The sequence below is a fragment of the Berghia stephanieae genome, chromosome 2 (assembly GCF_034508935.2).
Source record: "Berghia stephanieae isolate SIO BIC M18660-M18661 chromosome 2, UCSD_Bste_1.3, whole genome shotgun sequence".
Taxonomy (NCBI): domain Eukaryota; kingdom Metazoa; phylum Mollusca; class Gastropoda; order Nudibranchia; family Aeolidiidae; genus Berghia; species Berghia stephanieae.
The window spans coordinates 67478595-67492948 of NC_088361.1; the positions used below are offsets into that span (position 1 = coordinate 67478595).

The 14354-nt window shown below is 39.6% G+C and overlaps 1 protein-coding gene across 4 annotated transcripts in view; it reads left to right on the top strand.

Moving 5' to 3' along the window:
* LOC144965380 (beta-1,3-galactosyltransferase 1-like) overlaps nt 1-14079 on the top strand; it is a 52574-nt gene extending 38495 nt beyond the window's left edge. For 3 of the 4 annotated variants that reach the window (XM_078900660.1, XM_078900657.1, XM_078900658.1), the window contains exon 2: nt 9471-14079. In XM_078900660.1, the coding sequence (XP_078756786.1) occupies nt 9487-10659 (1173 nt within the window). In that variant the 5' untranslated portion in view covers nt 9471-9486 and the 3' untranslated portion in view covers nt 10660-14079. Of the gene's footprint in view, nt 1-7696; nt 7755-9470 lie in introns of all 4 variants that reach the window. The other variant, XM_078900656.1, reaches the window with a different exon arrangement.
* The last annotated feature ends 275 nt before the right edge of the window (nt 14080-14354 follow it).

The window sequence follows — 14354 nt, forward strand, 5'->3', positions numbered from 1 at the left end:
GTCTGTTAGATCTGGCCGAAAGTACTTTGCGATAGACTAGAGTCCTATCCAAAAGATAGCAAGCAATTGACATTGTCCGGTTCACTCTATAGGTAGAACTTCTTCATGGTTCTGGATATAAGTTCGATGTCCAGACCCACCTCAACCCGAAATACTAACCTTTTGAGGTTGTCAGTCACATATTTTAGGCTTATAATACCTCAATCCTCGAGAAGTGGTTTAGCTTGATTATTTTCATTGGAATTCCTTCAGTTTATTTATAAGATTATCTAGTAGAATCATTTATGATATCAGGTGTGCTGTTTTAATCACTTCCCTGGCCCTTTGTCTTAGATACCGCGCTTGTCTTAATCTAATTCATTTTATGGTGGCATCTGGATATAGCGAATATTGCCTTTCTATGTTGTGAGTGGAGCGCGCAAAAGTAAAATCTTTATTAGCGTTAATAATGTATAAGCAGCAGGCAAGTTTGTATGTGTTCCGCTGTTCCCTAATTACTCACTTGTCAAAACGGACGCGTAATATAAATATAACAAAATCAACCAATTAGGGAATAGAGAGAAATGTAAGTTCCATAATATGGGCTGCTGCCTGCTGGGGGAAGAGATGCAGTAGTTTAACCAGTTAACTGCCGTACTCTGGAAAAACACGTATTTATAAATTTGGCCATAAAACTCGTCCTTCAAGTACCAATTAATTTAAATGGCCCCCATTTTGACAAAAACTCTCAACCCTTTGGCGTCTCGAGGTCTTTCTCAAATAACAGGTTTGAGAGATTTAAATCGATCGATATTTGAAGAAAGAGTTTTCTGGCCAAATTTTTAAATAAGAGTTTTTCTAGAGTACGACAGTTAACTGATTAAAGCATAGTAGGGTTTTAGGTCCGGGGAAATGGCTATTAAAATCATTCGTATTTATCTATATGAAAGTACTCACATCAATGGGGATTTCATCCTATTGTTATGTATACACTACAAGGAATTCACGCAAATTTTAATTAGCTGATCATTTCATATTATATATAGCTCACGGCAAATGCAGCTTAATGCTTCTGTTATAGAATAAGCTTTGAGTGGAGATTCTCTGTAAAATCAATATTGTGGAAGTAACAATATAAACAAGGAAATCTTATTTTTTCAAGCTATTGTCTAGAGCTTGTATAGAATTTCAAGATATAGAGCTCCATCCCTGATTTTCCTCATCCCTTACCTGCTAGACAAAGCCGTCGGTATGATATTAGTATGAGTTTTTATACTGCGCCATTCCAAGGAAAAGTTGTGAGAGTAAATGGAATCAAGTTTACATTTCCTATATACAAGCAGAGAGCGTAGATAATAGAGAGGCTTTACGGACGGGAAGTCACGCGACTTCGTCGGTGACAACAATGTTAGCGAGGGATGGTGACTGCGTATGCGGCGAGGAGCGAGCTATAAATAACCAAGACAGGTAAACACCGGCACATGGTGGCGAGAGAAGTAATGGAATGTAGTGGATATATAATTCGCACAACATCAAACCGTTTATTAAGCCGTTGGATCGAGGTCCAGGTATCAATATTGAATACAAACATTATCAGATAAGATGAGATAAAAGAAAATTAACTTAAAAATGTATCCCGAAAAGGAAATTTGACATGGGCACAACAAGAGAGGACTCGTACATCAAATTGACATAGACACAACAAGCGAATCACACGCCCCCAACCCTACTGACCCCCCCCCCCCCCACCCCTCTCTCTCTCTCTCTCTCTCTCTCTCTCTCTCTATCTATCTCTCTCTCTCTCTCTCTCTCTCTCTCTCTCTCTCTCTCTTCATGTAGAAACTTCAAGTGAACTGTTCCCATGATGCTGTGAGCAAAACAAATTACTTTCTGGAAACCATCGATGGATTTGCTTTAGTTTTCTATCATGCATGGCTATGAGGAATCTCGCATCTTCTCTGAGCGAATATAATTCATATAACACTAAAGAGGTGGAGTGTGTTTGTATGTTTGTGTGTGTGTGTGTGTGTGAGAGAGAGAGAGAGAGAGAGAGAGAGAGAGAGGGGGGGGGGAATGATTTGGTGATGTGGGGGTGGTTGATAACAAAGTCTATGGAAGTGAGTATGAAGCTTACCCGATGCATGCTTGCCCTTCCTACTTATTCTGAAAGGTGGCCGCTTTCCTTTCAATAGACTTATTGGATTTGGAGGTCTGTTCTTGACTTGCCTTGCATCTCACATGGTGATGAAGGCGCACATTGACGAAAAGGTTGATGACGAGGAAGTGAATATCACACTGCTTCACGGCCTTTTTGCATTCCAATCCTGTTTCTAATGTTGCCTCCATCACTTTCCTAATCAGGTACATTCTTAATCCTCTCTTGTACAAGTAGGGGTCAATGTAGCATCGAAATGCATGTTCTGCAGCCGTCAGAATATACATTAATTTATGCGATGGCGCACACAATCCCTCGTTTTCCGTGGTAAAATTTTTCTTGCAGATAAACGTATGCGATGGGTCTTGAGTGCTCCGTGCTTGTATTAAATCCTCTTTACAATTTTCACACAGAAGATTTTTTTGGCTCTCAACTTCATCCCAACGTAACCTCCAATGTAATTCAGAACGTTGGTCTCGGTTGTCGTGAGCATGGGAGGAGCGGCTCTCATTACTTGCTGAAGTGGAAGAGGAACATCTTGCTGTAGTCGTGTTCTGACGGTGCTTTGGGCTCCCATTGATGCCATATTTTCAAAACTGAACAAGAAGGTATCGATGTCATCCTTGCAGTTTTTGTTGCTCACCGGGACGAGAACAGCATCAACCATTGTCTGGCGCAGAGCCAGGCGGAATTCCCTAGAAGTTGGATTTACTCGGTGTCCACCCTTTGCCCTGATGATGGAGAAAAGGTTTTCCAAACAGTCTTGGTTCAGGCGACTTGTCAGAAGAAACTTGAACCCACAGTAATCTCGCAGGTGTTGCCAGAGTTGGAGCAAGGCTTCGATTGACAGCTTCCATCCTTCCAGGCATGGCAGACTACCTGTCTTGTTCAGGGGTTTGACGCCTTCCAACCAGATTTTTGTCTGCTCCAAGAAAGTCACGTGCTTGGAATGTGCCGACATCGCATTGTTCATTGTCCCTTTGCTTCTCAGTGATCTGCTGTTGAAATCGTTGAACAACTGATCAAAGTTCTCAATGAAATGAGCAGTTGGCAATGCCTCTTGTGGAAGAGAAGAATGAAAGACCATAGTGGCTATACCAGCAGCGACTGTATGACTCAGGACTTGTGCTGCTAGACTCACCCTAAGGTTAGCAAAAACTGGCATGTTGATGTGACGGCTTGTCAGTTTAGGCGCTAATCTGATGGGCTTTGAAGAATCCATTTCATAGAATTGCCGGATGTAATCCCATGAAATGGTGTCTCCAGCCACCCTAAATCCTGAGTTCCGCAGGTTATTTCTAATGCTTTTCAGCAGATGTGGTGGGTCATAAAGAACGTAGACCTTGTGATGTTCAATAATGACAAAGGGTCGGCTTTGAGAGACTCCTAGCTGTTGTAATGCTGACCGGTTGTTTGATCCTTGGTCGCATATCATTGCTTTAGGATGGAGACCTAGATTTATCACTTTTTTCACCACTTCTACAAGAACAAGAAGAAGCATGTCAGCCTTCACTGGTCCATTAGATAACACATAGGAAAATGGTTGCTTCCATTTCGTGCTAAGTCCTTTCACCATGAAGACAAGAGCATGGGTGGCTGGTTTTCTTGATCTTCCTAGCAACAATCCATAGTCCTCAAATCCCTCCACAAGATCTCTAGAAGGATCATACGACAGATCGGACTTAATGGCCATTTCATCATAAACAATGGCACAAGATCGTTCCACTGGTGACATTGCTTCCACTTTTATCTGGAACAGGTTGAGCATGTTCGGGCAGAGTCCAGGTTCAATCTGTACATTCTTCATGGCCAAGGCAAGTGTAGACGGAGATGGTAACTGAAAAAGCCGTTGCAAGAGACTGTAAGCCTTTTTACTAGCGTGAAAAAGAGAGAGTGCAAATGATTTATCCTGGAAACTCCATCGTCTGGATTTCTTTGGAAGTTGTCCAACTCTAACCTGGGACACGATGAAGGAAACGGCTTGGGGAGGTAAATAAAGACGAAGGGTTTGTTCAACACTTTCAAGTGAAGCCTGTAGGCTGTTCGATTCAGTTCCATGTTGTTGCTCGGAACTTGGTTCTGCACTAGAGCTAGTTGCCGCACAGGAGTTTGGCTGATGAGGGGAACTCTCTGTCATTTTGGAGAGTTTCCTCTGTAGTCTCCAGTTCTTTGACCTTTGAGCACAGAGCTTCTTCTTCAGTCTGTCTTTTCTTTGACGTTCCTCTTTCGTCTCCGATACATCCGTCACTGGATGACATTGAGAGGTCGTAGGTGAGGTAAATGGTTTCTCTGGTGGTAATTCTGCAGAATCATCAATTTTACGCTTTTTAGGGGGTGGTCGTGATGGAGTAAGCTTAGGAGGAGGATTTGGAATGTTGAAGATGGTTGGCACAGCAGTCCTGAGAATGACCGTACGTTTCACTGCCGTTTTGCTGAAACAGCAAGGTTCAAAGTGCTCAGAGCAAATGAAGCAGTTGATGTGAAGGTATTCTGGTGTTTTATTCTCCAGATCTTTCCTACGGCAATTGATGAGCCACTGCCTGCTACTGTAGAAAGAATTTAAAAAAGCAAACATGCCTATTTCACACGGCTGTGTACAGTTACAATGTAGATCATGCCTAAGTTAATGAGCTTCATCTAAAATCACAACGCTCTATAACAAAAGGAGGCGCATTTATTCACTAAAATTGAATGATACTGATCCACTTATAACGCCATCTCAGGATACCCGCTGTGGCGTTGAATGGTCGTTTTGCATCGTTAATTTTTACAGCAGTAAGGGTATTTGATGGAGTTTAGGATGGTAGATTAAGGTGCAGTAGAAGAAATAGAAAATCAACCCAAACAAACACACACACACACACATGCATACATACACACACACACGCGCGCGCGCGCGCGCGCGCACAAACACACACACACACACAAAAACAAAAACAAAAAAAAAAACAACAAAAAAAAAAACACACACAAGACCCACCGGCTTATTGTTATAACTGGTGGGGCAATTGTAGCGGTTGTGTGTAGCCAAAGAGGACTGTATATATATGTAACGTAGTTACCAAAGCTGCCATAAACACAATACTCTTTACGGGCACCTCACCAGATAAATCAAACAAGTAGATTCATACGTCTGGCACTAGTAAGAGTTTTAAGTAACTCATAAATACGTGGGATCGAAACAACAACATTGTGGCATATTATATACCCTCACGCATACTACACACATTAGTATCTATTACCTTAACACATTCATAGTATAGCCTTTTAAAAACCAAACAAAGAGCTTATAAGATAGTGATTTACTCACATTTTGGGGTCCGATGGAAAGCGCAAGAATGACAAATCAGGCCTTTTATTCTTGGAGTTGCTACAGTTTGGGGCAGAACACCAACGACAATGCGTATTCTTTGCTTCTTTCATATTCGCCGCCATGATGATAAAATGTTTACCTGACTTCTTTTGGTTGCTACACACGAGGCTCGATACGCCTTGCGCGACCTCGTAAAGTCTCTCGTTATTCTACGCTCTCTGATACAAGTCAGCTTTATGCGTCCAATACCTTATACAAGTCCTATAATGTCTGTCTATAACAAGCCTCTCATTCACACTCGCATCTTGTGGGGTATTTATATAAAATGACCCAACCAAGGACGCAACCTAGGTCAGAGTTTGCGATCATTGTCACAATTCTGTCACTGACCGCATTCAACAGTGCCAAATATGTGTTAAAACAACATGTTAAAACAAGATGAGCGACCGTATCGTTGATGAGCCACTGACGTCACCGTTAATTGAGGGAGACCACTTACTTGCAAGTTGGATAAAGTTGTTTGTTTCAATAAGCACCCGAAATAATTTAGATTCATGTTAAAATCACCCATAAAAATATTAGGCTTTTTGTTTATGGATTGAATAGACATACATTCACCGAACTCTGATAAAAAGATAAATTGTTGATATTTTGTTCGTTGGCTTGGTAGTGGACCTTATATACACTGATGCGACTTTTAAAAATGATTTTCATGAATGGCCAGTCCAGTTTTCAAAAGCTTCAAAGCTGTGTTTAAGATCATTCATCTCCCATAGTGGGCAGGGGGGTACATACTGTGTCTTCTATCCCCTTATATCTGTTTTCCAACATGCTTTCTGTCTTTGTCTTGGAATGAGGTTAATTGGTTTTGTCCTGGTCCTGGCCGGATCCCCTGGCTGAGAGGGAAACAGTCGAATGTATAGTTAGTTTTGGGAGATGATATTTTTTTCATTGTAAATCATCTCTCTGTTATGCACTGTATTATGCTTTCTTTATATTATATATGATTTGTAAAACATTTGAGTGTGTTCCTCTTAACGGGGACCTGTGCTTGTGTCTGGATGAGACTTTTAGTGATCTCAAACTAAGTACTTTGATAGAGTGCTTTTGGAATCTACACCTGTTTCTTATTTGAACCAATTCCCCTTTGTCTTCCCTTTTCTTGGATGCTTTATTGTAATTCTAGAACTTTTTACTGTCCCATTTTCTTCCTTCTTACTGGCGCTGATATGACCTTAATGTGTTGCAGGCGCCGTAAAACCCTTAAAAACAAAAAAAAACATAAGATCATTCATTATCCCGTTAATGTTTCCTTTTCAGTATACTACTTTTCTTTAAGGTAAAGTTTTTGTCTAATTTTTAGATTAACTTTAATTTCAAATTTTACAATGTCATTCCTGAAAAACGTACATGTTGTGGATGAGGTCAGGATGAATGCTGAGGATGATGTCAAGTGTGTTTTCCCCACAAGTTGCCCCAGCACTGTTTGGGACATCTGGAAGTCCTGGATGATTAGAAGTATCTTTTCATTTATTTGTTTGCCATATTGTGGAGTTGGTTTGACGCTTAGATTTTCCCAATTGATATCAGAGAGGTTGAAGTCTCCAGCAAATAATATATGTGGCGACGTTTTCCCATTATTGTAGATTTTTGACACTGATTCATACAGTTGTCCCATTACAATTACTCCGCTGGACAGTTGTATTTATGATATATCAAGAATAAATATTTAAAACGCTAAATAGATATATAAAGAAACATCCTATATGGGATGTCGCTTACAAGAGGTTTTTCTGTACTTCTCTTTTCTATTAACCAATCAAAATGCAGCACATTTAAAAACAGTTTAATAAAATAATACAATGATTGTTAGAGCAAATATGAAAAATTAAGACAATTTAATTGTCAATGGGTGATCGCTGCCTACAGGCCATCACTTGAGACATCATCATATGATGGACATTCCATCCATGAATGCATATGGTCTATTTATATCATCCATAATGGGCTAGCGAGACCCAACGCAATTTACTCTCAATGCTAATTGAGTTGCCCCTTCTTCGTAACCAATTCATACGCCCTTAGGCTGTTTGGTGACTAACATCCCCCTGTAAAAATCATCATGATCCGGCGACAATCGAATACATTGTATTATTGGTATAAATAATCCACAAGGACAATGATCTACAAAAACAGATTGTTATATTTGATAATTTTTTATGACCGTTTTGTTTTTCTCTGATCTATAGAAGAGGTCCCTGGTTCGGATCCCATTGCAGAAGCGATGGCTATGAGGATTTGGCAAAGGTTTTTTATCATTATTTTATTATTGTGTCATAATTAATGTATATAGCGGCCATAAACCTCAAAGTGCTCTAAGCGCTACTCATACTAAGACAATAGGTGATACAAATCACTAATACTATTACGGCTAAAATGCCTGCCTGAATAGAAATACTTTCAAAGGTGACCAACAAATTCAAAGGGGTATTATGTTAGATGGTTGAGATGCTAGAAGTAGAATTTGTATAATTGAGTGCAAATTTATTTTAAGTCTGTATGATATTTTATTTTTCATTCAGGGCAATAGATGTATTTTCTTAAAGTGGCAAAAATTAAAGTTTAACATTACAGGTCACCTTTACTAGGAAATCATTTTTAAGTATTTATTTGATATACCCCGACAACATACCGTTTTGAGGCAGTGAGTCACGTATAAGTGTAAATAACCGTTTCAATCTGATATTTATCATTACGAGATGAACTCAAGTGTAAAAAAATTGACTTTACAATTTTTAATTCATCCCGGCTTCTATAGCATGAAACAGACAATAGCAATTGCTTGCTACCCTTTGGATAGTCTATCGCAAAGTACTTTCCGCCAGATCTAACAGACCCAGCTACCAATCGCTGTTGGGTGGATTTGAGGGGAGTCAGAAAAAATCTCGACGGCACCCGGGATCGATCTCAGTCTCTATTTTTTTTTTTTTTTTGCATGTTTTACATATCTTATGCGTCTATGTGGTCTTGTGGTATGACACTCGCCTTCGGATCAGAAGGTCCTGGGAGCGGCGCATAGTTGAGTCATTGGAAAAGGGTCTTTCCTGACGTTGAGTACCCGGCCGTTAACAGAATTGTCTCTGTCCGAAGAAAATGCCTAATAATTGTTATATTGTTATATATGAACAGGCGTCATGTCTCATCTTACATGTTAAATGTTGCTGTTGGCTTGGGACCCTGTAAAGCGCTTTGGCACCATCAATGGATAGTGTCCTATATAAAAGCTCAGTTTGTTTATTAATCAATTGCATTTATTTATGTTATGCTATAAATTCAATTTATAGCATCGACGTCATCCCGATAAAATACCTTTTTGAGACGGTAAGTCACATGTTTGACATAAAATCTTAGTGTCCCTATGGGAGACATAATATTGAGTTGTACTCGTACGTTTCACCATTATTTCAGAGACGCATGTATAACGCAAAGACGTGCTTGCTCCTAAACAACGCATAATTTATCCAAAAATATTTTACAAGTAATCAAAAAAGTAGTATTTGGCGGTCCTATGGATGTTAAATGTATATTACTTTACGCTGAAATAAGTAGTGCTTAGAATAATGATGATAAGCGATATATAAATGGAGTATTTTAGAGAACATTAGGTAAAGATTTATGGTTCAATGCTATGACACTCGGCTTACGACCTGTTGTTGGCGGTGCAAATTTGAACCAGTGGAAAAGTCTCTTCAATCAACTTTTCCCCACCATACTCATGTAGTGATGATGTTAATGGATGATGACAACGACGATGATAATGATGATGACGACGATGATGATGGTGATGATGATAATGATGATGATGGTGATGATGATGATGATGATGACGATGATGATGATGATGATGATGATGATGATGATGATGATGATGATGATGATGATGATGATGATGAGAATGATGATGAAAAAGAACTTGATTTTCATCAAAATTAACTTTTCAATATCTTTTTTTTTCATGTCCAGAATCCCCTTATTGAGAATGTGGCGAGTACGTTTACCTAGGGGCATTCTCAAAATAGCGATATGGATCAGCATCATCTCTGTGGTCACTTTCTCATACCAGCTATTATTCATCCAAGACAGGCAAAGCTCCTTACGTTCCTTCAACATCAGCAGCTTATCATCATTTCAAAATAATCTTTTCAAAATGGGTAAAGCTCCCACCCCCAAGGTGCCAGTTCTTCCAGCATCGACCACTCTCAATCCCAAAATGAAAACCAAAATAAAAATGATTAACAGACATCTCAACAATCCACAGTTAGTCAAAGCAGTAAATTTTCCTGCCATCAGAGCGGGAAGGTTGCTTCTAGTTAACCCAAACCTTTGTAAAGATTCTCCAATGATTGATATCGTCGTCATCGTTCACACAGCCCCTAAGCATATCGGTGACAGGCAGCGTATTCGAGACTCGTTTGGGAAACGAAACCTATTCTTCCCCTTCCAAGTCCGCGTTGCATTTTTACTGGGAACCACACTTGATGCTACGCTTGAAAGCACGTTGATGATGGAGCAAGTAAGACATTCTGATTTAGTGATGGGTGAATTCGTCGATGATTACCACAACCTCACATTGAAAGGGGTCATGGGATACCACTGGGTCAGTGAATACTGTCCCAATTCTAAATATGTGCTAAAAATAGACGATGACGTTCTTATCAACATGTACAAATTGTTATATTCATTCTTAAATCACATGTATGGGAAACCCAAGTCGATATTTTGTAATGTTTGGTTTAATAACACAATGCCAATTCTCCGAAAAGGTAAATGGAAAGTTCCCTCTCATGTGTTTTCAAACATGACTGTATTCCCTTATGATTATTGCAGTGGCTTTGTTGTTCTCATGACAAGCGATCTGATGGGGCCAATGTACGAAGCTGCAAAACAGACGCCTTTCTTCTGGATAGACGATGTGTATTTATTTGGAATTTTACCCAGCGTTGTTGGAGGAGTAACTTACTACAATTACCCGCTAGATAAAAATATGACTCTTAACGATAAAATTGCTATAAATTGTACAAGAGATTTGGGGGCACAATGCCCAATATTTGCAACTATCATTTCGCAACCAGCATATTGGACCTTGTGGGGTATGATACAAAAAATATTTGCATTCAACACGTGGGATGCAAAAAAGAAAGTAGTTGATTGATTTTATTTGCTGTGCCTATAACTTTAAGTCATGTAACAATGTTTTTGACTTTTAACTTATTTTTGTGTGTTTAGGTGGTCGTGTGGTATGAAACTTGCCTTTAGATCGGAAGGTCTTGAGTTCAAGTCCTGCTCTGAGCGGCGGATAAATGAGTCTTTGGTAAAAGACTCTTTACATATTCTCTCGCCTTACTCATGAGTAAATTGAATACCTGGCCGTTAACAACAGCGTTGTCTCTGTCGGGGAAAAATTGCAATATCGCCTTACAGGCGTCATGCCTCGTCCTACATGTTAAGTGTTGCTGTTGGCCGGGGACCCATTGTAAAGCGCTTTGAGCAGGTTTAGTGAATATTGCGCTAAATATAAACTCAATTTTTTAAAAAAATATATAAATGAGCTCTTCATGAAACCACCATTGAGCCAACATAAGACGAAATCATGTAAAAAGAAAATAAGCAGCACTCGCTCAAGACTTTTTCTTCTCTAATTTTACATGGGAATTCTCCCCAAGCTGAAGAGAAAATCAATTATGATGTTTCTTTGCTTTTATCGAGAAATAATTAATAGGGAACAAAAGTGTAATGTCAAAACAATGTGTCCAAGCTACTTGGAAGAGTAAAACCAGTCATCCGGAAGACTGGTTACATACATTTTGTAACTGATCTCCTGGTGACTTTTCTGCTCAAATTCGAGCCAGTTTACCAGTGGTTGACCCTTTCCTTACCAACTCTAATGGTCACATTCGCTATGATTACGTCAACCATTTTTTTCATTCGATTTCTGGTGTACATCGCAAATTTAAAGAACATTTATTTTTGCTACAACTATAAACACTTGACACTGTGTTGTAGAACTCATTTTGCCTAGATATAGTACGTATAGGATACAGATACTTGTTGATTTCCCTTTGAGTTAAGATTATCTGTTTTGTGTTAGGTCGGTGGTTGTCAAGTTTCCGATAAAATTATCAAAATGGCTGGTAAGGAAAGAGCTAGGGCTATTTTGACAGTCTCGTAAAGATGGTTCTCGGGGCTATTTTACATATAAACGGCGTCGCTCGTCTATTATATTTTTAAAAAGCAAGAAAGACTCTAGTATAATGGAAGCCAATGGGATAACGATTGCTCAAGGCAAGATTCAACTCAAAATATTATGCTAAAATGACAGTAATGGACAAGAGTGAGGACGAGCAATAAAGCTTTTATGATAAGCTAAATCAAACAGTACAAGGGACTAGTGCCGCGCTGAAGACCGGTCTGGACCGCGGTCCGACGGTCTTTTAGCTGTGAACCGAAGACCGTCCCAGAGGGGAAGACCGGCGGCGGTCCTCACTTCTTATCACCTTTCAACTAGTGCGGGGCGGTCCTTGCAAGGACCACGGTCCTACGGTCTCGCGCCATAGCCTACTACTTCCCCAGCGATTCGTTGCTTCGGTTGCCTATCTTCCACCAATCACCACCCATCCCACTTAATTAATCGCACCCACCACCCTTTGCCATACACTAAACGACACAGACGACCATACAGGCAGACGACCACCAACCTCCACTCCGCAAACCGCCCTTTCGTGTGTGAGATGGGGGGAACAGGAGGCGCACGCCTTGGACGATTCCATTCTACGGGGTAAATTTCAAAATTTACTACACCATAATGATCGCAATGACAATGATCTATGGTGAAGGCATGACCCCTCTTCTCTAATGGGTTATTGTTTGAAATGTATGTGACTACAAAAGATGTGTGTGTTTGTGTGTGTGTGTGTGTGTGTGTGTGCGTGTGTGTGTGTGTGTGTGTCGAACCTAGCAAGTAGCAAATCCGATTTTTTGTTTTCTTTTGTCCATCTCTTGTCACCACTCCTTTCTATCGCAGTGTTGTCATTTAAAATAATACAATAATATTAAAATTTCGTTTGGTGTTTTTACTAATCAAATAATATGAGTTTCATTAGTTTCTTCCTTCCAAAAAACCCAGTTATAACGTCTGAATTTTAAAAAAGTCCAATAGAATATTTGGGGACCCCGATAGCTCAGTTGATAGAGCACTCTCTTTATACGCAAAGGGCCAGAGATCGATCCCGGGTGCAGTCGATTTTTTTCTGAATCCCTGTCTACTCAGCAATGAATGGGTAGCTGAGTTTGTTAGATCTGGCGAAAAGTCACCATCGACCCCTCTTATCACCTCATCCACCCCCTCTTATTATAACTTCATGTCTCTCTCTTACTCTTCAATGCTCGCTGCCCTCTAATGTGTGTGTGTGGGGTGGGGGGTGGGGAGGGGGGGGGGGTAGGAGTTGCGTGTGTGTATCAACGCAACGAACAACTCGATCAACGCCTTGGGCGATGCCATTATCTCCGTTAATGGGGATAAATTTCAAATTTTATTAAATTATCGAAGTAACAATGAAGTACGGTGAGCAAATAAAGAAGGCATCACCCCTCTTCTCTAATTAGGTTACAATTTGAAATGAGTGTGACTACTCCGTGTGTTTTACTCCTGTAGGCCACGGTTTTCATCGTGTAGCGGTCTTTAACGGTTCAAGAATGAACGATCCCACGCTCTAAAAGGTCAAACCGGTTCGAATTTCCAACAGTCTCTCAGGAATGTTCAATGTCGAAAAGGACCGGTCCTAGGACCGGTCCTTGCGGTCTTCATTTCCCAAGGACCGTAGGACCGTGGTCCTTAAGCTTGCCAAGGACCGCCCCGCACTACAAGGGACTCCAAAGCATGATGCCTATAATGCTTGGTGACCTAAACACAATGTTTGGACGAGATAATGAATGTAAAAATAGTCCCGAGAACCATCTTTACGGGACTGTAAAATAGCGACTGTGTTTGATCATTCCAGATGTTGTTTTACTTAATATTTACATTCCATCCATTAAAGCTCAAACAAAATAATTGGCCACTTATTGTCAGCTGCATTATTTCACATCTCTTTATATTATTAGTCATTACTTTGTTGTCATATATTATGTCGTTATTGATTATAAGATAGCATGTGTGATATTTGTGAAATATTAATTTTTACCAGTACAAATCTTTTAAAGATTGTATCCAACTGCCTTATGGAATTAAATACTTTTAGTACGATTTATGTTGAATATGTTTGGGTTGGTACTATAACCTGGGAGTTTAAATGATGTTTTTACACAAGCTCTCTCTAATCTGGAATTCCACAATCTGGAAGTCTCCATTATCCTGGCTGCCTGGGGACAGATTTTGTTCCCACTATCCGGATTTTCGAAATCTGAACAAAATGCTGGGAACGGAGGTGATCAGATTTTAGAGACGTTATTTGATGGTCTTTTACGTAATGCTTCCAAACAATCGATGATGTTAGGTCGGAAATGCAATGATGTTGACGTAAACAAGCTTATTTTATTTGAAATAAAAAACATGCCATTTTGCATCATTTAATAATCATTTCATCTCAATTTTTTCCAAAAGATAATTTACAATACCTTTTACTTGTACATCACATTCCTTTAGAGTCGTCCGATTCACATGCGCAATAAACTAAAATGCCAAATTTCATTTTGGTAAAAGTAAAGGAAGGGCATTGTTTTTTATAAAATATTGGTGAATAGGGAAAAAATATATTGACGAGTAATATCAAATAGAAATAAATGATAATTGATTGTGATCAAATGTGTTTTTCTTAACAATCCTTGCTGTTTGAATTATATATACAATTT